At 48.5% G+C, this 24,633-nt stretch overlaps 7 protein-coding genes across 7 annotated transcripts; 3 read left to right on the top strand and 4 right to left on the bottom strand.

The window, feature by feature from the left end:
* Nucleotides 1-163: 163 nt before the first annotated feature.
* BP5553_05806 (Uncharacterized protein) lies at nucleotides 164-562 on the top strand (the record flags this gene model as incomplete). The annotated part of the gene is made up of 1 exon (XM_032014429.1): nucleotides 164-562. The coding sequence occupies one exon, from the start codon at nucleotides 164-166 to the stop codon at nucleotides 560-562; it is 399 nt and encodes a 132-aa protein (XP_031869110.1).
* Nucleotides 563-885: 323 nt separating this feature from the next.
* On the bottom strand, nucleotides 886-2,361 carry BP5553_05805 (MFS general substrate transporter; the record flags this gene model as incomplete). The annotated part of the gene is made up of 1 exon (XM_032014428.1): nucleotides 886-2,361. One exon carries the CDS (start codon nucleotides 2,359-2,361, stop codon nucleotides 886-888), a length of 1,476 nt encoding a protein of 491 aa, XP_031869109.1.
* A 462-nt stretch (nucleotides 2,362-2,823) lies between these two features.
* BP5553_05804 (uncharacterized protein) lies at nucleotides 2,824-7,512 on the bottom strand (the record flags this gene model as incomplete). Its single annotated transcript, XM_032014427.1, has 1 exon — nucleotides 2,824-7,512. One exon carries the CDS (start codon nucleotides 7,510-7,512, stop codon nucleotides 2,824-2,826), a length of 4,689 nt encoding a protein of 1,562 aa, XP_031869108.1.
* Nucleotides 7,513-9,409: 1,897 nt separating this feature from the next.
* BP5553_05803 (Cytochrome P450) lies at nucleotides 9,410-11,529 on the top strand (the record flags this gene model as incomplete). Its single annotated transcript, XM_032014426.1, has 9 exons — nucleotides 9,410-9,523; nucleotides 9,575-9,694; nucleotides 9,752-10,211; nucleotides 10,269-10,365; nucleotides 10,428-10,557; nucleotides 10,611-10,721; nucleotides 10,770-10,941; nucleotides 10,998-11,271; nucleotides 11,352-11,529. The coding sequence occupies 9 exons, from the start codon at nucleotides 9,410-9,412 to the stop codon at nucleotides 11,527-11,529; spliced, it is 1,656 nt and encodes a 551-aa protein (XP_031869107.1).
* Nucleotides 11,530-12,676: 1,147 nt separating this feature from the next.
* Nucleotides 12,677-15,130, top strand: BP5553_05802 (Cytochrome P450; the record flags this gene model as incomplete). The annotated part of the gene is made up of 7 exons (XM_032014425.1): nucleotides 12,677-12,754; nucleotides 13,037-13,383; nucleotides 13,655-13,788; nucleotides 13,859-14,244; nucleotides 14,322-14,654; nucleotides 14,723-14,881; nucleotides 14,948-15,130. 7 exons carry the CDS (start codon nucleotides 12,677-12,679, stop codon nucleotides 15,128-15,130), a joined length of 1,620 nt encoding a protein of 539 aa, XP_031869106.1.
* A 572-nt stretch (nucleotides 15,131-15,702) lies between these two features.
* Nucleotides 15,703-16,926, bottom strand: BP5553_05801 (Uncharacterized protein; the record flags this gene model as incomplete). Its single annotated transcript, XM_032014424.1, has 1 exon — nucleotides 15,703-16,926. The coding sequence occupies one exon, from the start codon at nucleotides 16,924-16,926 to the stop codon at nucleotides 15,703-15,705; it is 1,224 nt and encodes a 407-aa protein (XP_031869105.1).
* Nucleotides 16,927-21,356: 4,430 nt separating this feature from the next.
* On the bottom strand, nucleotides 21,357-24,167 carry BP5553_05800 (uncharacterized protein; the record flags this gene model as incomplete). The annotated part of the gene is made up of 6 exons (XM_032014423.1): nucleotides 21,357-22,865; nucleotides 22,927-23,091; nucleotides 23,705-23,952; nucleotides 24,006-24,031; nucleotides 24,091-24,104; nucleotides 24,159-24,167. 6 exons carry the CDS (start codon nucleotides 24,165-24,167, stop codon nucleotides 21,357-21,359), a joined length of 1,971 nt encoding a protein of 656 aa, XP_031869104.1.
* Nucleotides 24,168-24,633: the final 466 nt, after the last annotated feature.

Genomic DNA, 24,633 nt, shown 5'->3' with positions numbered 1-24,633 from the left:
CTACTCGAGTATCTATCAGTACTCCATACATAAAAGGTCAGCCTCTGAATTACTCTTTAAATCCTCCAATACAACAACCCAAACGAATCGCGCAAGTCGTACCCTCAAAACAAATAACCAATAACAAATAACAAAACCAAAAAACGCTACCATCATTATCATTATGCTCGACCACTTCTCATGGCGCCATATCCCGGCCCTCCTCTCAGCAACACCTATGCTCTTCGGCGGACTCGTCCACGGCCTCCTCAAACCTCAAGCAGCCCTCCTCACCTGGGGCATGACCGAAGAGGTTGCGCGATCGCGCGAAGCTCAGATCGTCTATTACGGCCATACGATGCGAACTAGCACTTTGGGTCTCTTGGTATTCGCACTCTACCTCCAGGGTAATCTTACTGGGGTCGACACCACGATGGTAGTTATGGGAGGGTATTGCGGTATCGCTGATGTGCTTACGATTTGGTACCACGGCAATAAGAGTGTGATCCCTGTGCGTCTCCTGAGTGTACTTTGCATCGCCGGTTGGGGTCTTGCGGGCATGACCGCGAGCTCTTCTCTCTGAATGAGGTTTTCCAAATAGAGTGCTTGCTCCTACGGAGTACGTACTGTACAGATGGCACAGGCGGATGAATGCATGCGAATGGCGCGGCTGTTGGGGTGTGGAGGTGGCGGACTTGGCGTCGTACGTAAGGGACGGAACGAACCGTTGACCCGCTATGAGCGGATCGAGCAGCGAACGCCCCATAATACCCCATGTCCAGCCTTACGATATACTCACCCACCCAATCTATGCAATACTCCATACCCCTGTCATGTAAACATCATAGGACTCTCCGTTACTCGTGCCATCCAACCATACCTAGTGAAACCACCATATAATTATGATTATTCTCGAGTTGTTATATGGACCCCACCAACCTCTGGTGAAGGTCCTTTGGACTTCCTCTCCGCCAGCCCAAATTCGTTTCCTTTCTCTTTCCGCAACTCCACGTGCTTCTCTGCAAAGATGCAGAGGAACCCAAAGCAAGAGAAAGCGGCGACTATTATCCAGATCACTTGTAGAGCCTTTACATAAACCTCGATGACCTGGGATTTAGTGGTAGTAGACAGTGCATTAAACGTGCCTCTGTTCGCATATGCGTATGCCTGTCCATTGGCCATCAAGCTACGCACCGACGCATCATCCACAATCCATAAATACCTGTCGATTTGACTGTTAAAAACGACCGAAGTGATGGTCAATCCCCATACAAAGCCGAAAGAGCGCACGAATGAGTACGTCCCGGTAGCAATAGCGACGTCTTCCTCTGGCAACGGCGCAAGTGCCGAGACCAAGGTAGATGTAAAAACAAGGCCCGAACCGCCTGATGCAATAATCTGAAAACCAATCCAAGCCCCGGGGCTAGACGATGCATCCAAGGTGGACAAAAGTCCCGTTCCGATAGCGCTTAATGCAAATCCGATCCCATGTAGAGGTATATATTGGCCGGTCTTGGATATAAATGCAGCCCCAAGGCCTCCAAATGGGATGATAGCGAGAGCGAAAGGGAGATAATAAATGCCGGAATCGAGAGGTGACACTTCCTTGACGGCTTGAAAGTATACAGGAAGGAAATAATTAGTAGCTGTTATGATAATGGATCCGAGAAATATGAGAACAAAACTGATGGCAGATGTGCGATGCTTGAACAGCCTGGGTGGCATCGTTGGCTGTTTACAGAACCGGGGCGAAGACTCGTAAAGGTGGAATGCCGCCCATCCCAAGCAGCCGAGAACCAAAGGAACAATAATATGCCACGATCCCCAGGGGAACTGGGAACCGCCCATCACAAGGCCGAGGAGTATTGCAATTATACTCGGGATGAAGATGCCATTGCCCGTGAAGTCAACCTCCGCCAGCGCCTGTTTCCAGTTTGGAGTCGGCGGATATTTAACTCTGAGGCAGAGCAGGATAATGACAAGTCCAAGGGCGGATACAGGCAAGTTAATCCAAAAGACCCATCGCCAGTCTACCTGGGCCAGCGCACCTCCAATAATGGGACCAACTGTCGAGCCGACGGCGGCCATCGAGAGCACACTGCTCAGATAAGGTCCTCGATATCGCGGCGGAATGATATCGCAGAGAATAATATCGGCTAGCACATACAAGCCGCTCGTTCCTAAACCTTGGATTGTACGTCCGGATATCAACGTTGCTGGATTCTGTGCACCCCCCGCGATGCCGCTTCCTAAAGCAAAAAGGAATAGAGCAAAAAGTATGGGGTTTCGACGACCGAAGATGTTTGACACTTGGGCGAAAAGTGGTTGTGTGGCTGTGGATGCAAACAAGAAACCATTGATGACCCCTAAAGCATCGAGCATTAGCGATATCCTATGAGCTTAATGAGAGAGTAATGTTGATTAATGGGACCCAAATTGGTACACTTAATACAGGTAATTGATTGGTCAGAATGGGTCATGGAATGGGGTAATTGAATTGATTAAAAATCCTAATACTATGGGGTGAAAGCCTCACATATATAGGCAAATGAATGTATGGGGTCAGGTGATCAATCAGGTGACTCAAGGAAATAATACCGATGGTATCCGAATGGCTTCCCAGGGCCTCCGTCATCATGTGCCATACTAATTAGTATGGGATGCGATGATATCCGTGTATTCGGCTCATCGCGAGTACACATATCTCATTTCTCCTTTGTGGTGGAGAAATGCCAAGTGGGGTGCCTAAGTGGCTTGACCAGCCGGCCAGGGGAACTCCCATAACTCCCATATTCTAACACTCCCCCTCAGGGATCGACCACTTAATTAGGGCTTATTTAAGGCCTAATTGGGCTTATCCCTGGAGTCGAGTTTGTTGGAGATATCCACCATATTGAGTTGCCGTACGAATTCGGCATGTTTTTGGGCAGGTAAGCTTTTGGTAAACCCATCTGCCACCATTTTGGCAGTAGGTACCCACTCCACCTTAATTGACCCAGAAAGTACTTCTTGGCGCAACCAGCACTGATGGATATCAATATGCTTGAGCTTGGTCTCCAACCGTGGAATATCCACAGTGAGAAAGCGTATTGTCTGTTGATTATCACAGTATAACGTCTGTGATTGGTCGTCCTGGAGATCGAATTGGATAGCTTTGAAGAGCCTATTCCACCAAATAAGCTCCTTGGCAGCCAATGAGATGGCCAGGAGTTCTGCCTCAGTACTTGACGTAGTAACAGTCTTTTGCTTAGTAGCTTTATAGTGGATTACTCCACCAAAGAGCTTAAAGCAAAAGCCATTTGAGCTGTATCTGGTAGTTGGATTATCCCCATAGGCTGCGTCGCTCCATGCCGAAAAGAGCTCTTTGGATTGAGTCGCGTTGCCATTGAACTCAATAGCCAATCCCTTACTGCCTTCCAAGTACTGTAATAGGTGGTCGGCAGCAGCAATGTGTTTTGGTCCAGGATTGAGCTGAAATTCGGCCAATCTGGAGATAGCTTTGGCCACATCGGCACGTGTAATAACGGAGGCGTAATTGATACTACCCACTTTTTGCTGGTAGGCAAAGATCTGTTGGGGGGTAGCCTGGCCGGTATAAGGGCCTAATTCTCCAGTTGGCAGTGGAGTGGATGGGGCTTTGGCATTGATATTGACGTTGAATTTGGAGCTCATACCTTGAATATATGAGTCCTGAACAAGCCAGAGTTTCTTAGTGGAACGCTCCCTAAGGATTCTGATCCCAAGAAAGTGATTGGCCTCTCCAAGTAGGCGCAAATGGTATTTGGCCATCAATTTGGCCTCAAATTGGTCCATTTTGACGGCATCTTTTGGGGCAAAAATAGCGATGATGTCATCCACGTAAAAGAATAGGGTAAGCCAGGAGCTTGAGTACAAGCAATTAACTCCAGGAACAGGGTAAAGCCCTAACTGGATTAGGGTAGATGTGAGTTCCCTATACCAGAGTAAGGGCGACTCTTTGAGCCCGTACAGGGCCTTGTGGAGCAACAACAGCTTGCCAGGAGCCTCATACCCCTCAGGGCACTTGCACAACAGCGGAGGCTCCAACTTGGAGTTAATAAATGCATTAACAGCATCATATTGGCGGGTCTCTAGGCCAAATCCAGCCACCAGAGCCATCATAAATCTGAAGGTTTGAGCGGCCAGGGTTGCTGCGTAAGTCTCTTGCCAATGCTCTAGCTTTTGCAGGTCTCCCCTGGCACAGAGCCTAGCTTTGTACTTAGTCAGGAATCTATCTGTATTGAGCTTGTATTTGAATACCCAAGTAAGTGGGAGTGGCTCCTGCACTTGATAATTCTGCTTCGGAACGAATTCAAATGCCTCCATAGTCTTTAGCGTATTAAATTCGGTGTCGGCTGCCTTCCTGAATTCAGTGGCATTTGGGTGACGAATCATTTGATGCCAGCCCTTGGGTTCTTTTTCAAGCTGGGTGTGATGTGGACGTATTTGAGTGGAAGCCAGCGAATAGGCAGCTCCAAAAGCCATATTATACCCTGATAAGTGATGGGTATTAAGGAGTGCTGTAGCGTATACGTTCCTCCGTCTCCTGCTCCTCGGTCCCTGTATGATATTTTCTTCGTCCAGGTGGGACGAAATCTCATTTCTGCGGGCACTTGAGTTCCCTGTACTGTTTGGCACTGTATTTTGGCCTGTGGACGATGAATCCATTGATTGGGGTGCAGTTCCCTCATTATAGGTGGCTTCAATCGTGGAATCAGGGCTTGGATTTGCTGGTGGTAAAGTTGGAAATGAAATTGGATCTGGTGTAGCCTCCGGGGTTGGGTAATGCGCTGCCTGATCATTCGCTTGTTTGTTTTCTGCCGTCGGCTGCTGAGTAATTGTATTCTCGGCTTCCTGATTGGCTGGTTGATCCTCGGGAGTGCTAAGAGTGGCTGTTTCTGCCGGCAGAAATGGAACGTCAACAATGATAGTATCTGAATCTACATCCACCTCCCCCTCAGCGATCATATCGTCTGGGAGCTGAAGACTCTCAATAACCTCCTCCTCTTGGCGTAATACAAAGCCTAGATCAATATCGCCTGGCTGGTAAAAGCTTTTGTGGTCAAACGTCGCGTCCCTAGTCCTTACTACCTTCTCCAGTGATGGGACCCAAATTCGGAATATATTAGTCGACGAATAGCCCATAAAGTACCCAACGTGGGCCCTTGGACGCATCTTTTGGGACCTTGGTATGCCTTTAATTAAGGCGTATGCCTTACAGCCAAATGGGTGTAAGTGCCCTAGCCTAGGCTTATATCCCTTAACTGACTCAAAAGGTGTTTTCCAGGAGAGAGCTAGTATTGGACGTCTATTGGCCAGATAAGCTGCCATTTGGTACGCCTCTGGCCACAGGTTGAATGGTATCCTTGCGGATATAATTATCACTCTGGCGATTTGGGTGAGGATCCCACCAGCGCGCTCAGAGCCTCCATTTTGCTCAGGAGAGTCAGGAGCTGTTCTCTCTTGCTTGATACCCTTTGAATTGACGAATACAGCGAATTCGGTGCCCAAGGCAGTTTCTCCATCAAGACGAATAAATCGAACGTCGTATCCGAATTGGGCTTTGACCCATATTATGACCTGTACCATAAAGGCAAAAGAGTCGGATTTCGAGTGATGGGTAAATACAAGGTGATATCGGTGGTCTAGACAGCAAAAATGGCTTACCCACCTGTGCCCATTATAACCTACGTCTTCTTGGATTAGGTCCCAGGCCATACGGTCGAAGGGCTTCCCATTTGAGCGATCGTCGACTTCGGTTCTCCTGGAGATTACTTTGTGGGCCTTGGAGACGCTGCAATCCCCACAATCTATCGTTTTGGGTGTCGGACTCTCTGGATCAAGAACTATCAAGTTCTCTACCGAATTGGGTATATGGTCGATAACCTGCGGTCCTGGGTGGCCAAGTGCTGAATGGAGTTCTTGTTTTGTCAGCCTGGCTATTGGTGATTGAGTTGAAGTGGCAAATGATAAGTGTTCAATTTCAGTGGTTTGGTCGATGACTAAGTGCCTGTCGATCTTTTTGAGGTAACACATAGTTTCCCCTGTATTTTGGTGTAGTTCCAATGGTCGTCGTGAACTCCAGTGGAGTCCTTTTTCATTGATGATATCCATGGCCACAAGGTTGGTCATATATCCTGGCACCAAGGCCACATTGAGTAACCTGATTTGGTCAGGGCCTTTTGGGGTGTCTATATTCAGGATTACAGTTCCCCAAGCTTCAATTGGATAGGTTGTTTTGCCAGAAGTAAGCCTATCACTGTCGTGGGCATCCCTGGTCTTTTTGAATTGGCTCCTCTTTCTGTCGTTACATAAGTGTATGTCGGAGGCTCCATCAAGTGTCCAGCAGTTTACTAGGCGATATATGCCAGTTTGACTGCTTGGCGCATGTACTCCGGCGAAGGAGGCAGTGTAGGCTGCCAATGTTCTTTCAGGAGTAGGGCTCGAAGTGGGAGCTGGAGTGGTAATGGAGCCTTGGTTATTTGCCAAGTCGTACCCTTTTTGTATCCACTGTTCCTTTGTCTTTGATTGGTCCGGATGGTCCAATAGCTTGTTTAATTGGTCAATTCTTTCCGGATTAGGCTTCCAATCTGTAGGCCTTTTTGATGGATTCAAGTACCAGCATTGTTCCTGTTTATGGGTAAATCCACATAGGCACTTTGGCTTTGGGGTTTTCTTGGATTTTGCTGTTTCATCTTTCGGGGGGTTCCCTGGCTGCTCCTGATTCTGGAACGTAGCAAAAGATGCGTGTGTTTTTGAATAACCGGAAGCGGCGATGTTTCTCCGGTATGTATCTCTGAAATCTGCCACAAGATCATACAGGGTTGGTAATGGGGACTTGTTCCTGATATCTTTAGTCAGGTGATAATCCTGCGTTGCCGAAAAGTTGGGTTCAATTGGCTTTATAGCTTGTACAAAGTCAAGGAGGGGTTTGTCACCCTGGACTTCCGATAGATTAAGCTTTACAGCCTTTCCATAGGTGGTTTCCCACTTTTGGAGGAATTGTTCAATGCTTTCTCCCTTGTTATACTTTCTCAATTTGGCGTATTCCGCCGACAAGTCCAATTTAGTCGCATAGTCGGTGGGAGCTAGACGCTTTTTAAGTGCTACTAGCATGTCGTATACAGTGGCTTGATCCTGGAGGTATACTCTATTCCTAATCGAGACGGACTTGAAGATATACTCCTGTACTGAGTTGATCAGTCTGGAGGTCTCCTGGTACTCCTTGTATTCGATCTGATAGTCGAAGTGCTGTAGGCGTAATAGCTCCATCTCATTGGCTGAGAGCTTGCTGGGTGAGTCAGCTTCAGGGTTGATACTCTTGAAGGTAGGCTTAGTTGGCTTTTGACGTTTTTCAGGGGTGGTTTCCGAATTAGGATTGATATACTCCCAGGCGTACCGGTCTTCTCCTGAGGCCATTGATCTAACTGTCTCAAGCCAGGGTTCCCAATCTCTAGGCCTATCAAGAACCAGGGGTGGTCTGGATACAGTTGGAGTTGAATACTCTGTCGACATGTTGGTGGATATGAAGGTATAAAGTGGTAAGAAGTGTGAATTGCAAGAGATTTAAAAGTATTGAAGAATTGGTGGTAGAATCAATGGGATTCCAAATAAGTATGAAGAACACTCAAACAATTTGTTTGCCACGTGATGCTTTAGCAGCCCGGGCTCATAACTGTTGATTAATGGGACCCAAATTGGTACACTTAATACAGGTAATTGATTGGTCAGAATGGGTCATGGAATGGGGTAATTGAATTGATTAAAAATCCTAATACTATGGGGTGAAAGCCTCACATATATAGGCAAATGAATGTATGGGGTCAGGTGATCAATCAGGTGACTCAAGGAAATAATACCGATGGTATCCGAATGGCTTCCCAGGGCCTCCGTCATCATGTGCCATACTAATTAGTATGGGATGCGATGATATCCGTGTATTCGGCTCATCGCGAGTACACATATCTCATTTCTCCTTTGTGGTGGAGAARTGCCAAGTGGGGTGCCTAAGTGGCTTGACCAGCCGGCCAGGGGAACTCCCATAACTCCCATATTCTAACAAGTAATGACCTACAGATATATTCCGCGCCTCCGCCAATTTCTCGAGCAATCGTAGGAAGAGATGTTGTCACAATAGTCGCGTCGATCGAAGACATAAGTGACAGTAGTAATAAGGCGAAAAACACTCCCATAACATCCCACGAGTGCCGAAAGGCATCTGGCTCCTTGGCTTCGACATTATCGCTCATTTCAACCTTTGGTTCCCCTTCTAAGGTATGTGTGGGCTGTTGCTCTGACATTTCAGATCTGGGAAGACCTTCTGTCTGAGCGAGGTCTGATATGTCTGCTACTTTCTTTTCTCTGGCTAAGGCGCAAGTGTATGATGAAAGACGGCACGGAGAAGAAGATTAGAGTAAGGTTGGTTAGGTGTTTTAGGCTGAATGAAGTTCATCGCTTGATCGGAATCAGGAGCCCACTAGATCTGTGCGTGTAACCTTCTATTGTCCAACCTCTTTGAAATATGTAACTGTTGATATGTCTGGGAGCCCTACTTGCCCAATACGCCCGATACTGCACAGATGACTGAGGGCTTTCGCCCCAATTTCCAAGGTTGGAATCGGGGGGCGGGAGGAAAACTCGTTAGGAAGTTTTAAGCGTATCGATTTGCAGAACAACATGACAAGGGCTTTGGATCAGTTATAATTGAAAGGATGGCCAGGTGAGCAAATGCCCAGGGTATTGATAGGTTATTTTTAATCGCATCCTACCTACCTAGGTAGGTAGTCAACGATCATGGATCGAGCTCAGATGCTAAGTATTAAATACTGGGTTCGCTAACCCTGTAGCTTCTAAAGTCGATCGATATACGAGCACCAATCACCAAGTGACGCCATCTGCCTAGGCGTAAGCAGCCTCCGAAATGATCAACAGGGCGTTATTGATATGTATAGTACCCTATAGATGCGTTATCGACGAATAAATGATATGCCTCGGACAGTCATTCTTTGCCAATCTCGGTGGGGTCGCGAGTAGAGGTGAGGATAAGTTAGTTTGAGGCACAGTCACGGTGCTTCTCTTCGGCATGATACAAAGTAGTATCAATTTAGCCAACAGTCCGAGTCGAGTCGAGACGGTATTATATGTCTTCTTGAAAAAAACTTAACTTGGTACGAAGTACTCACCACTCAAGTCGTGGTGCGGAAGTGGTGGCCTCGCCAACGGGTACTAGTAATCAGCCCTACTCGTTGCGCCTGTGGCCTTGCTTTATACTAGGATGTCTGGTACTAAGTACCCCTACCAATGATTTGTATATAGTAAATGTCTTCCTCGCCTCCTTGTTCTGGTATTCCGGTGACTGATGTGGTTATATTGCACATAAAGTTGCAATATCATTTTTTTGTTGCTTTTGACAATGTTCTCTCTTCTCCTTGAATTCCCGAGGAACGCCATTCTGGTCGGCCTTTTAGGCACGGTCTTGATAGGTGCCAAATATGCTAAGTGGTCATCTCAGAGAAAAGCTGGACTGGTGAGAGATGTCAGGGGGTCGCTTTTTCGAAGAGAGCTAACTCACTGTTAGAAATCCAAGGACGACGCTTTCTCGCTATTCGAGGCACTGATTTTGACAATCAATGAGCGTGTCAAGGCATGGCGCTTCCTTTTGAAGGGGCCTACTTTGATCGCAGACGCCTACAAAAAAGTTTCTCCCCGTTCTTCAAAATGGAAAACGCACACCTATTGACAATGCTTCCGACAGGCTAATGGGGCCCCCTTCCTCATTGATGTTCCAGAAAATCGCTATCATTTTGTTTCTACCTGGACCCATATCGGAGAAATCAATGCTGTTCCGGACACTGTACTCTCATTGACCGCTGCAGCAAAGGAGATTCTCCAGCCCCAGTACACGATGCATAAGTTCGACTGGGACATCTCTAGGGGTCGAGATTCGGTGCCTCTGAATCGAACGCTGCGGACATATCTCACCAACCATTTGCCAAATCTGATTCCCAAGCTCCGCCGACATCTGAGAGTTATCTTTGATCGACATATTCAGGCAGGGCCACTCAAAAACGGTATGAAGAGAACGCAAACTTATCTCCGATCGGATTTCTCAACTTATGATTTTCGCTTAGGTTTCAGATCCCCTAAACTTTTCCCAATGTTGGTCGAGTCTATCGCCCACTCCAATATTATGTCTTTTTTCGGGGAAGATTTAGGTAGGCATGGGTGATCAAATGTACAACATTATACGAATCAACTAACCAGGCTCCTAGTTCAGGATCCGGAGTTTATAAAAGCCGGGGTTGGCTTTATTGAAAACACTCTGATTATTTCGGAGGTAGTACGAGTGCTCCCACGCATGATTGCTCCGTAAGAGCGTGACTCGAGCAACCCCTTCAATTTATTGATGACGGCTAACCCATATTTTCTAGTGCTGTAGGAAGATTCCTATCTCGCACTTTCAATTCTCAGACTATTATCTTTGACACCTTGATTCCAATCGTGGAATTGAGGCTCGAGGAGAGAGCGCGGAAAAAGCAGGGACACGATGTGCCTGAACATGTAAGGAAACTGCAATTTATCAAGGCCTGCGCGAATGATTAACACGAAGGCAGCACGACTGTATCCAATGGATCATTAATGGCACCACAAGACCCTGGGCAGCCGAGCGGGTTGTTCATGAGCTAATTGCTCTCTGGTTCGGCTCAGTCCATATCACCTCCACAGTATGCATCCTATTATTATAAGAGTGGACTAAACGCTAACGTTAGTAGACCGCATGCTTTGTGCTGCATGATCTCTGCCTTCACCCTGAATACATTCCATTGATCCGCAAAGACATCGAGCGGTCGGGATGGGAGTCATTCGATCAATCGAAGGGTCAGGAGTTCCCATTACTTGACAGCTTCATGAAAGAATCTTCTCGGTTAAACCCTGTCGAAGCTAGTAAGATATACCTTCTAGCTCATTATCAATTTCAAGTATCTAACCCAGAAAAATAGTGAGCACGCGGCGTATAGCTCTTAAGCCATTTGAATTGTCCGGCGGTCACCAGGTCCCCGTCGGCGAATGGGTTTGCACAGCTCCCGGTGCAATGCACCGTGATCCTGCCTACTGGGCAAAGGCCCTCGAGTTTCACGGCTTCAGATTTGTTGAGCCAACCCTGTATAAAGCGATTCTCAGCGCTACTGAGTTCGAGATTCCGGAGCCTGGCAAAGAATCTGCATTCAATGAAGTTCTTGATTGGCAGCTCTGGGGCACGGGACGTAACGCCTGGTGAGTGACATTCTAGCGTTTATATATACAACTTACAAGTGACGCAGTGAGCACTGGGCTCATAACTGATGATATATTAGCTCGGGTAGATTCTACGCAACAGCCCTGGCCAAGACTATGCTGGCTCTATTGATTATGAACTACGACATGAAACTTGCAGATCATAAAAGATCGAAACACAGCTTTACTTGGAGATCCTTTATCTATCCATATGCAAGCACCCCCATATTACTCAAACCCAGATCGGTTACCTTCTAGCTTATCGGGTATTATATCAATTCAGGAGTCAGGACAAGAGGGTTTCTCGAAACTCATAGGTATAAAGTAGCAGAAGAGGGAGGACTTAGAGATATTTCGATGGCTGGCCTAGAAATCACAATAAACGAATATTTAAATTCAATTACAATTTTAAGAATTTCTGATTATCTGGAGGAACCTTGATTGTTTCCATATTGTGAATTTGACGACACCCTTCGATGCGCCGCAAGCGATTACTTTCGTATCGTAGGAAGACCTACGAGCAGAGCTCCCTTGAAGTGAACGTAGGATGCCAAGCAGGCGTAGAATTGATTTCAGAACACTGTGGCATTGAAAACCCACCACCTTTGCGACGACGCAAGGGAGGGCAGCAAGCCAAACCCATCAGCACCTCACCGGAGCTGCGACTTCCCGTCTTATCGTTGTACCATGAGTTTCCTAAAACAGCACAATCATGGTAGCGGATTGGTCTACTTGAGCTAAAGGAGGAAAGAGAATTTCAAAAAGGAATCGCACAAATTCCCTAAGACAACGGATTTAGGCTACAGTAACGCTTTGATGAGTTTTCCCCTTGGCGCTGAACCACGCCTGTACTTGTACGTAGTATCTTGGCCCCCGCTGGGAAGGGAGTTATAGTCGAGTAGTATATACGCGAGTGCCGTGGTTGTGATGGTCGATAAGCCCCTACTTGGTGGTCTTGGCATCTCGATCTCCAATTACTCCCGAATCCCAAGGATCAGGGCTTATATAAAAGATTGGTTCAAAGGACTGCATCTGCAGATTAAAGTAATCCGACTCTCGATTTGTCCCACTGGTAATCGCCATCTCTACCAGAGTACCGGTAAGGGAATGAAAATCACCTCCCCGTAGATATTCAACCTGCCAATGCATGACGGCTAGCTGCAAGGAGAGGGGAAGACCCGGCTACATGTTGTCAGCAGAGATCTATATCCTAAACTTGAGGTACGTGAATTAAATCAAATTTTGCCCTTAAAACCCATATTAACCAGTGTGTCAATGCTGTGTGCCACACATAACTAACTACATTAGCCACAGCCTACCTAGCAATCTACTGGTAGGTAATGATTGCAAAAAAGACGACGCGAGAGACGCAAGGCAGAGGCGTAGCTAGTAACGAAAATCAGAAATGAAGATGGAAGGATCCGACCGAGATCGAAACGAAGATGATCGGCATGAAGCTGAACTAAAACCTACTAGACCAACGGTAGGTTGCGATTTGCAAGGAGGGCCGGAGGCAAGGTTATTTAGATGTGTGTTGAGAATAGCCATATCAAGTGTGGTTCAAGCTTCACACTACAGCTCTTGCGCTTTCTCAACCACATCTAATACAACACACTTATTACCCACTTCCGCATGCTGTTTATGACGCATTGTTCAATATCGTCGCGGTATCTTAATCTCCCTACTCCATCTCTAACATCTCTCCATCCCATTCCTTCTCTTTCTCCTCCTCCTCCTCCTCCTCCCTTACACTACCCCCTTCCAGCTAGCCATCATGCTTTTCCCCACCACCAACCTCCAGCTCTTTCAAGCCCCCCTCCTCCAATTCTGCGCCTACGCCATACTCGCCCTCACGCTCCTCTTCCTCTTCGTCTTCCGCCGGCCTGCCCACCCCCTCAAAGCGCCAAAGCTGCTCTCCATCTCTGAAAATTATCCAGTTCTGGGTGCCGTGCGCTTCTTCACTGCACGCCTCGAGTTCTTCCGCGATGGCATTCGCAACTCGGCGTCGGGGAACTTTTGTTTTTGGCTAGGCCAGCATTTCATAGTAGGGTTATCGGGCGACGAGAGCAGGCAGGTGTTTTTCCAGAACTTAAGTTTCGGTATTGCAGAGGGGTAAGTGTGCTTTTGGTTTTCTTTTTTCTTTTTTCTTCGTTCTCTTTTCTTCTTTTGCGGAGGCTGTGGAGATGGACATGGAGAGAAAGAGAGGGCAGGAGGGAGAGCTACTGCCTGCCTTTGCTGAGGAAGCCTGGGACTTTTTTGGACTCCCCAGTTTCCACCCTTAACTCCCCCGGTGGAAAATCCCCGACGACACATCACATCCTCGACATCGAGCCTGCGAAGGATGTGTATTTCGAAAGTACACTGACTTGGGATCTCTACGCAGCTATGCCGTCCTCTTCGGAGGGGGTCCACGAGTGAAGAACGACAAGGGCTCCGATGTAGCCCAAGAGCCAGGCTTCCTAAGCTACTTCGCGCGCCGGGTTACCCATCTCCTCCGCCGCGAATATCTTGCCAAAAGTCAGCATATCATTTTGCTTCTCTCAAAAACATGTATCTTGCTGACAACTACCCCCCTTACTACTCACAGATATACGCCCTTTTATCCACGACATCCAGGCGCGTCTCGACGAACTTCCATCCCAGACAGGCATGACTGACCCCTTCGTCTCCATCTACGAGATCGTGTTCCAGCTCACTATGCGCATGGTCGGCTGCGCCGAGATCGCCAACGATACCGCGAGGTTGAGAAAGACGTTGAGACTCTTCGAAACCATCGAGCAAAGCACCACGCCTACGAGCATCATCTTCCCCTGGATGCCCACACTCGCCCTGTTCAAACGCACGATAGCAGGCGGCCGGCTGTACCGTCTCTTCAAGGGAATCATGGACGACCGCAAGAAAACGGGCCGTCGCGAAGACGACGCGCTGCAGTATTTGATGGACATGGGTGACAACATCAAATCCGTTATCCAGGTCCGCTCCCCACTTCCTGCAAACTGGTGTCTACTCGAGTGACCGCTCGACTAACTCTTGCTTCCCCATCCTCGTAGTTCATCGTCGGCGCTGTCTTCGCCGGGCAACTCAACACCGGCATCAATGCCTCGTTCATGCTCACCTACATAGGTAGTAGCCGGTACTGGTACGACCGCGTGCGCGCCGAAATCGATGCTGTCGTGTACAAGTACGCGCCCGACCGCTCCATGCCGCTGACGCAGCGGTTCGAGGCCATCCCGATCGAGGCCTGGGAGTCTGAATTCCCGCTGCTGGACTGCTGTCTCAAGGATAGCATCCGCCTGCAGCTATTAGGGACCATGTATCGCCGGCATGTCGGCATCGGCGATGTGAAGGTTGGTAATGAGGTTATTCCGAGTGGTGCCTTTGTGGTATGTGTTTAACATTGCCCACGTTTTTTTGGTTTTCTTCTCCTCGTAGGCGCTGATGCGAACTGCAGACGTACCATTTTTCCGATGTGCATCAGGATCCAAGCATCTATTCCGAGCCGCTGAAATGGGACCCCAGTCGATATTTCCCTGAGCGGGCCGAGGACAAGACGAAGCCATTTTGCTGGTTAGGATGGGGAGCGGGGAGGCATCCGTGTCTCGGCACGCGAGTGAGTTATTTTATTTGTCCCTTTTTCCCCCTCTTATTTGTACTGTCGCTAACACTTCGCTCCAAGTTCGCTAAATTAGAGCAATTCCTTATTGTTGCTATTTTTCTAACCCGATTTGACTACGACACTTGCGACGATAAGGGAGTCCCTTATGATGCTGTTCCCCCTCCAGATCTCAACGCACATGCCGCTACCAAACCAACGGCTTTAATAAGGTTAAGATACAGACCGCGGGAATTAAAGATGTAAAAAAACTAAAAAGAAAGTTTAATTTAAAAGATTCTTAACTATACTCACTCTAAATATAAACGCTTTAGCTAAAACGGCTATATCTTTCCTTTATCTAATTAAGAAGTTAACAAAGTTATTAATATAATACTATATAAATAAAAGTATATCTAGAAAGTAAAGAATATATATAGATATCTTTCTCTGCATTGCATTGCGTTATCATCATACTACTAGTCGGCTTCCCGGACCGAAAGACAATGAATATACAGCGTGAAGCAATAACACCCCCATCATGTACAAGTTTTTGCCGACCGAGTCCTATACATCTACAGCCGACCAATTCTTTTCGGCCCGCCATAGTTGTTTTTAAATAACTGGTGTCATGGCCTTTGCGTGCTTAATTAGATAGTGACAGGTTGTGTACCAGCTGTTTATGAGCAGCGGGAGGATGTTGAGAGCTACCCCGTACTGGCCCCGCGACTCGTTCCGGTGGCCTGATGGGACGATCCCCCCCCGCTTGCCCTGGTGCATCCTCATGAGTTGTGTTTCGTTTTATTACTGGAAGATCTATCCAGCTGAGAACTTGCCGTTCAAGTCACCTCGGCTGTCTCCAGTAAAGGCAATAAAATGCTCAATGCCCTAACACTCTCCTCACAGCTCAACACCACCGCTCCCGCTCTCGCCGTACTCGAATAGCTGAGTTCCGGCAAGCTACCCTCCTCCTGGTTTATTGCCTGTAGACCTCTCATCTCATCGACTAACTTGCCCGCCACGCCGCAAACGATACCAGTGCTTTCGAATGGGAGGTTCGCAAGGTCTAGGAAGATGGGCACGAGATCACAGTCCATATCTCCCGCTATTGAGTTCCCGAAAAGGTAAAGTAAGTTTTTATCGAGGAGGAGAGACGGCGCATCATCTTGTGCCAGTGTGATGGAGAGGAATCGTGGGCGTTGTACGAGCGCCGAGACGATGCCTATATAGAGCTTCGGATCAATGTTATCGAGCCAGGAATGCCCGTTGTGATTTCCGTTTGAGCTGTTGCCGTTCATGTTACGGTTTAGGTAATCGTCTCCGGACAGGATTTCTTTGCCCGAGCATTGCACGAGATGGAGGTTCGGTTCTACGAACGGTACTACGCTTCGCTTTTTGAGATGGGAAAAAGTGCGGGCTTGGAGATCAGGCACATTGGTAGGTGGCGGTGTAGATGGCTCAGAGGATACGCTTGGGGACCGGGCGTGTGCGAAGGCTATAGGAGCGACGTAGGCGGAATCATTTTCGGAGAACTCAAAACCTCGCTCTAGGAGCACTTCCCCAACTGTCTGCCGGTCTTTACTCGGGACCAGGATGAAGTCCGTATAGTAGGTTGTGATGAAGAATATCGGAATCCCCGCCATGGCGAGCGGTGCTGTCAAATCCATGACCCGCTGGCCGGCTTCCATACCGGCACTGCTGACCGAGAAGACCATATAGGTGTCTTTCGAGATTTGCACTTGTTTTGATAGCTCTTCTGGAAGCCGCCCGATGACCGGGTCGAAGACGTTTTGCGCCCATGTCTTGTGGCAGACGATAGAGCACTCTATTGGTGTTACGCTAATATTGAGAAAACCGTGCTTGTTATCGACCGAGACTCCTTCAAGTGGACCTTCAGGATCCTCGTTGTGTATTGGGCCTCCATTTGGTAGGAGGACTCGTAATATGGGCTGGAGGAGGGAGGAGTAAAGATGCAAGGGAATATGTATGAGGCTGAATTGACCCTCCTGTTGGCCGTCAGTATCATTGTACAGGATCGGCTTGACGTTGATATACCCGGACATGAATGGAAGCTCCACATGCCTATGAGATGGATATTGGGGGTATAGATGATCGACGCACTTGGATACGCTTGATTTATCTGGGCAAGGCCCTGACCCATGATGAACGAATGTATTCAATGGGTAATGATGGCCCGGTGTGCACGCCCACAGCCTTGTGTGGATGGGTGACTTAAACAAACCAAGGAAATTCAGTCATCCGGAAGATTGGCCGAGGAAATGGTGATGAGCAAAATGAATCAAACAAGATAACTTACAATGAAGGAAATCTGGGCAGTCATGATGTTTCTATATTCCTGGATGCAGCCTGACCTTCGTAGAAACAGTACCTTGCAGCCACCGGTTCCCAAACACTGCAACCTAGTTGAATAGAATGACGATGGCAGGATATTAATACGACCCAGTTTGATGGGCTAGATCGTCATGTGGAGGAGTGAGGCGTAGTCGTCTGGCTGCGGTCACGAACGGATGTCTCGGGCGGCGAGTCACACACGCGCAATCACCATCAGCACCGCGGAGTGTGGCTGAAGCGGTGCAAGAAGCAGGTGAGAGAGAAAGGGGAGGAAATAAATTGAGCTTGTTGTCTGGAGGATGGAAGGCTGGATCGGATCGGATCGCAGTGTGAGGGCAACGACAAAGACACAAAACGGAGAGGGTTCAGCTGATCCACCACGATAGCACTCGTATAATCCTCCTGGCCTGGATGGGGATCGCTACGAAATAGCCAGACAGAAAAGGCGGAATTGTCTCAGCTCAGCTGAATCTGTTTGGTGGGTGCGGTGTGTGGTGTAGGAGGTCGAGGGGATGAGAAGCCCTTCTTATTCTCCTGTCCGCAAATACCAGTATATTGCCTCGCACCTCGACGATGCAGCGCAGCGGGGGTATTCAGGATCTCCCCTCTCAAGCCAGCGATCTATCTGTGCCAATATCAGGCCGGATGCTGCGCGACGTGCATGAAACGGACCAGTACGACGACGGTTGCCAGGCGCCACAAAGCGATGACGGTTGATAAGAGAAGTCGAGGATAGAACTGCAGAGCAAGTAGTCGTGGCTAGTGCTGCAGTTGGTCTGCTGCTAGATTAGGGTTTGCGTGGGGGTTTCCGGGGTGCTAGCAGACAGGTAAAGCGCAAACAATGGAATATTAAGAGAGGGCTGTTACTCAAGCAAGGTAAGGAAGGTATCTTATGTAGGTACCTGTACAGTACCTCTAGACAGCTACGAGTAAGGTAGGCAGGTAGGCAAGGTATGATTGTATGCATGGCTGTATGCGTGTAATTCTGCAATAGGATAGACCCCGGCTGAGGTTGGGATATTGCGCTTAAATCAATAATTCCGGAGTTATATTCCTGTGTTGGATGACGTCTATGGCGCTGCAATGTTCGAATTATCTGCTTACATGTCGTCTTCTTGTGCTCTCCTTCCCTCATCCATCTTACGGGCTGTGCCCGGGACCAGCATCTATGGATCTACTTTGCATCGGCAAAATGCCAATATTGGCTCGGAAGAGGCACCTAGTATTTAGCAACGGCTCTTGGGAGGCTGCGATAGATGCTGGGTTTCACAGTCTATGCCACTCGCCCTTCTCAATAGTCTACCCCACAGGGTCTCTGGGATTCCGAACTTCCCATACAATTGTATAGAAATCTCGCAATTGGCCTTTGCGTTCTCTCCTCATTTCAGTTGCAACTTTATTTTGCTGCGGAATACTGCCGTATCATTAGCCTCTGTCTAAAGCCTACAAAATAGAATGGGAGCCGGCTATCAGAGATACTGCGTTTCAAAGACAAACTCTACCAAAGAGTAGGAAAGAATGCCATCCACGTTCCCATATATTTCTCCTTTTACCATTGGAAGGTATTTTGTTATCGTTGGGTGCGCTATCCATGGAGCCACCACCGCGCCGGTTCTGGGTCTCCCGACTGTACTTCGTAGACTCTACTCAGCTCAAAGACCCCTACCCATTCAATTCTTTCTAGCTCATCCTATCTCACCCGGTCATTCGTACTCTCAAGTGACCACCAATCTTACCCTAAGCACAGTTTTCAAGTCAACTCCATGCTGAGTCTGCTCTCTTGTGAGGGGTTTATCCCGGGTTTCGTAGCTCATGGGTATGCACTCTGGTAGAGAGCCTCAGCCCCAACCCATCACCCGAAATTACCGATAATGGGCTTCCGGGAACAATATCTTGCACCGGGAATTGTGCCTCTTTTCAGCTGTAATGGCTCCAGAAAGGTCTGTGAATAAATTCGCTGTGCAGCTATGGAGCGATGTGAACATTATTGGAGCGTTTGTAATAGATCAACTGATGTCATTTGGAAATGCTTCTAGCATATCTCCATTCCTACCTGTCTAACAAACGTGGTATTTGGACGGTGGTAGGTGGCCCAAGGGGTTTGAAGCCTGATATCCACCGAAGTCCCACGCGTGAACTCCACCATACGACATCTGATTGAGGTATTTCATCAACTAATGTCATACAACATTCTAGTTGTTAGACGGCGAGGGACTGGAGGGTTAGCTTGAGATAGAGATGGACGCCGATATAACCTTGAATGGTAAATAGTGGCGACATCACGAGTAGGACCCTGAGGGATGTGACTTTGAACGGAATTGACATCTTATCATTCATCCTCCTCCAAAGTCGCAGAAGTGTCCCAGATCCATTCCTAATATCAACATGCCAATCGATATTCTGGAAGCCTGATCCCGACTTGCTACGCCAGCTGCGCTATTGGCACCAAGCCATCAGATACACTACCACAAAAGCTTAACGCAATATCCTCCGCGGGGTTTGATGCGATTGAAAACTCCATTCCCGACCTCCTTGGCTTCGCTAACGATTTACTGAAGAAAGAGGTGTTCAAAGGGGACTGTGAGGACCTTTGCACGGCAGGGAAGGCAGTGCGCCGCATGTGCGAGGCGCTAGGCCGGAAATTCTGATTCTGCAGCCCTTCTCGCACTTCGAGGGATGGGCAAAGGGCTCCTCGGAGGGCAAAGATTCGTTTGAGAGAGCGCGAGGGTGGATGCAGATAGTGGCGCGGCTGGCTCGTCCGACTCTCCAGATATACCAACTTCGCAAGGCTAGCTCGCTACTGATCTTGCTGATCTTGCCGATCTCCTAGCACCCAAGGGTTCCCGCATTGCTTATGAGAACTGGTGCTGGGCCAACTGCGCGCCCACCTGGCAGTCTGTATGGGACATCGTACGCAATGCTGATAGGGGGCACACCAGCCGCTGTCTGGATACCTTCTAAACTGCCGGCAGCGAGTGGGCCAACCCAACCACAGAATCAGGGCTCGAAGGAGACAGGATATACGGCCAGGTGCTCGAAGACCGCCTTGCCGAGAGCTTGCGGGACCTGACAGCAACCGCACCCAAGGGCAAGATCTACTTCCTGCAGATTTCCGATGCCTACAAAGTCTCTCCACTACTCTCCACGGAGTCGGACGAGAATGCTCTGCGTCCGAGAACGAGATGGAGCCATGACTACAGGTCAATGCCGTTCGATGGTGGATATCTCCCTGTCATGAAAGTTACCAAAGCCGTGTTAGACACAGGTTTCAGAGGTTGGTTGTCAATGGAATTCTTCGACTCGCGGCTAAGAGAAAAGTATGGCGATGGTATGGGAGTTGTAGCAAGGAAGAGCATGGAGGCACGCAGGTGGTTGTTAAACGAAGCGACTCGGCGCGCTGAATATCGTTACTTAGAAGGCAAACTTGTCCTACTTGGCCTATTAAGGCCAAAACCTCACCAAGGAAACCAAGGAATCCCTGATTTTGCGCACCAAATCTTGCAGCGATAATGACTCAGATAACTAGCAAGTTATATTTTCCGACCAGGAATGGCTGTTTCGCATGTGTTCTGCTTGCTTTGATTTTGCATAGAATTTAATTGTGTACAAGTACCGGCGTTTGCAGTAATTGAGCGCACTAAGTGCATGAGTGGGGTCCCGCATATATGCAGCACGGATCGAAGCCGTTGGTAAATACAAAATACTGTACCCTGGAATGTAACGTGAGCGGTTAGAGGCGGCGTAGTTTCTCGGTGAGGGGCCGAGAAGTTGATAAAGCTGAGCTGGTATAGTGCACCTACGTAGAGTTGTGGTGTGTTGTAGGGTGGGGTTTGGTGGGCAAGGTAATGTTTATTAGAGGGGTGGTGATTTGATGGGCTGGGACAGGTACATTACGATTGCACGACATGTTGTGGGCTAGGTTCTCTGCTTGCTGCAGCATGCACGCAAGCATAAGGCATATGCAGATAACGGATGAGTGTGGGGGTCACATATATTACACTATGTTGCTGGTACCAGTGCGCAGTTCAGGTGGCAGTAAAGTGCGACAGATTGTAAAGCCTAACTGGCTCCGAGAAGGCTGGGTTGCTCGCTGGCGTGCGCGTAGCGTTCTTGTTCGTAATAGTCATATGGTACAGAGATTTTAAGACCAGCCCCTGCCACGATAATTTCCTCCTCTGCCTCCCCGGTGTCCATTGTTCCATGAGTTATTGTTGTATCCTCTCCCATCACCGCCCTGCCACCCGCCAGGTACATTTGGTGGAAATCCTCCAGGTGTTTGGTAGTTCATGTGTGGAGGTGGGTTTCCGGGAGGCGGCGGCGGAATTGGCCACGGACTTTGCTGATTGAAATGCATAGGCGGTGGTGGAGGTGGCCATGAGCCAAATGGTGGTGGAGCGGAACCATTGAACGACGGCGGAGGAGGAAAATTAGGATTGAATCCTGGATACGGTACTTGCGGAGGCGGAGGGGGCAGGTGATTCCCACCTATTGGAGGTGGAGGTGGAGGCGGGAACCCATTGCCTCGACCTGAGGGAGGCTGCGCTTCTCTTGAGTACGAACTCGCCTGCTGTGGATTAGGTGACCGTTGAGGTGACCTGGAGTATGATCGATCCCTTGATCTTGGGCGATGGCCTCCATTCCGGCCATGGTCAGATTCGGGTGAGCGAGAGGAGCTGTATGAATGTCGACGCCGCATAGGCCGGTACCCTTCGAGACTTGATTCCGAGTCGCTGCGCCCTCGCTTTCTTCCTCGACTTGAGCTTCGGCTCCGACTCCTTCTGTCACGGCCTTCTCCTGGCCTATCCAGACCCTTCTTCCGTCGCTTTATTTTCTCACAGAACCCCCGCGACCAGCCATAATATCCCTCGCCTTCTAGAACATCCCCAGTTATCTCATCGAGTATGATTCGCTGCCCAAGCTCATCGATGTCTCCAGACACTCCCTCATTTTCCTTAGATTCTATCCCATAAATCGATTGTACATTCTCTAGAAGAGCCTTGACAGCATGGACCAAGTCCTCGCTAGCTGGTCCGGCAACAAACTGCATGGGTTTTATCATATCCGGATTGATGGGCCTAGTTGAGTTTGGTACAATGGCGGGCATGAGGTTTCCAGCTGGCAAATCAAACCAGGGGGTGGATGGATCTCCATGCATAGCTGGCAGGACAAATGGCGCTGACTTCGCGAGCTTTGTGGTAGAAGCCTGGTTACCATTTCCAGGTGTCCCGGTACCTCCTGGTGCAAAATCCCCAGCTTCCGAGGCATTCTTGACAGCCTCTCTAAGCTTCCCAATATAATCCTTGGCGTAGTACCCTTTATCCTCCCATATTGTTAAGATATCCGATATTTTTTGTTGGTGTTTTGGGCAGTTCTTGAAAGACGCTGCGCTCCCAAACAGATTGACCAATACTGGCTGGACCTTGCTGCAAACCGAGGCATCGTTGACTCGGTACTTTGCGTGGTAAAGAAGATCATTGATGAGATATAGTAGGTGAAGGCGTTTCCGCTTGGTGGATGGCTCGCGCCTTGTAGTTGTATCCGTTCGAGTAGATTCAGCGAAAGAATTTGCTAATGCTGTCAAGTATTTCCCCAGCGCTGTTGACCTTGCCGTAGATTGGATAGTATTCTCTAATATCCAATGCTTGCATTTCTATCCTCACAGAGCAATTTAGCCATCGTGTTGACATAGCCTGTGGGACATTTCATCAAACCTGGACGTTTAAGCGTGTGCACTGTACAACGACTGAATTGAGTAGAGAATGAAAGTGTGCGATATCATCTCGGGATAATGAGGTGGGATCGGGTCGCAGGAGACCTGCAGAAAATGACGCCTTCGCGATGGCGAGCTGATGCGACGCCATGTCGATTGGCTTTTGCTATCGCGGTTTGCGTTTAGACGGAATGTGCATTTGGGCGTGCTTGACGAGTTGAGGTCGAGGAAAAAGAGCTGTATTTTGTTTGAAGCTCACAAAGAGAACACGCGATGCGGTCGTGGAATTCAGCCTTGTGGGCACGTGATCGGGCTCCCTTGAGGAAGAGCCAATCAATCAATCCATGACGAACATACGAAGATATAACTCACCAAGAGCTTAAACACAGGGTAATATTAAAGGCATAATTTTGGCTGAAAATGGACACCCTTGTTGAAAACTTCTCTACAAGAGGTCTTTTAGAGTTGCAGTTCTTCGGTTCAAAAATATAAACTGGGCGTTACGCAGATTTTGCTGCCAACAACCATTCTGAGTCGTTGATTGACCTGTATTTGACATGTATTTGACCTGGTAATTGATATGCATTATTATTTTCTGTCTTTCCCCCATCGTCATAGAAAGAAAGGTTAAAGACACCAACGCCGTTTCCAAATGCCGCAAGCGGAGAGAATCTTATTGTATACAGCAGCCTGGCTAGACAGCCTTCTTCTTCATGTCAAGCTTAATGAGGATGGGTACCTCAGCTAAACCGGTCCCCCTTCGTGGATCTGAAAGGCACCTCTGGTTCGTATTTGCTCTTTGTTGCAGGGTCTGAGTTGATTTCTCGACTCGGCGACCCCGCAGTATCCCCTTTCGCAATCGCATCCCTCTTCGCAGATTCGGCGGAATCAGTCGCTGGTGGGTTGCCGAATTTGCTGGCGTATTCGAGGTCGTTCTGCATCTTCTGGCGTCGGCGTTCGGCCTCAAAGCGAACTGCGCGGTCTTCATTGATCTGTCTCTTTGCGAAGAAGTAGGCCGTGCCGCCCGCTATTAACTATTAGCACCAATATCTTGCTTGTGTAGCCGCAGCAGATACAAACCAACGCAAAGCGAACCCATTCCAACCCTACGATGACATGGTCAATATCGAGCTACTAGTTCAATCCGTTTCAATGCGGTCCGTACCAGAAAGATTTAACCTGGGGATGTTAGCCGCAAAGCTCGAGAAGTGGACAAGGGGGTCTGCGGCTGACAGTGTTCATGTTGGATGATCAAAGCTTGATGCCGATTGTTTCTGTCTACTTGTATTGCTTGGGGGGAAAGAGATTGGTGATTCGGAAGATGTTGAGAAGTCGGAGTCGTTGATCTGAATAAATCTTGCTTTGGCTCCTGGTTAATTGCCGTAGTTACGTATGCTGACTAATAGGCAACCCGATCTACTCCGTACCGATGACGACTTGGGGTCTTGTTCTTGGCCGACTATTTGTACAAGGAAGGCGAATAGACTATTTTCAATTGCAATACTTTTTCATATGGAGTAGGGAAGCGAGGGAACGAGCTCGAGGCCACAGGGACAACAACATACAAATACCGGTGTTCTTAGAGATGGCTGCTGGTGTCCCACGTACAGAGTACATCGTACATCGTACTCGAGCGGTGTTTACCTATTAGCCTAAGGCCGGCAGTCATTCTCTTACCTCGCAACCCTTGGAGGAGATGTGAGGTATA

This window comes from Venustampulla echinocandica (assembly GCF_003357145.1).
Source record: "Venustampulla echinocandica strain BP 5553 chromosome Unknown scaffold_3, whole genome shotgun sequence".
In the NCBI taxonomy this organism is placed as follows: domain Eukaryota; kingdom Fungi; phylum Ascomycota; class Leotiomycetes; order Helotiales; family Pleuroascaceae; genus Venustampulla; species Venustampulla echinocandica.
Note: the sequence above shows the minus strand (reverse complement) of the source record. Positions and strands in the feature narration are given on the sequence as shown.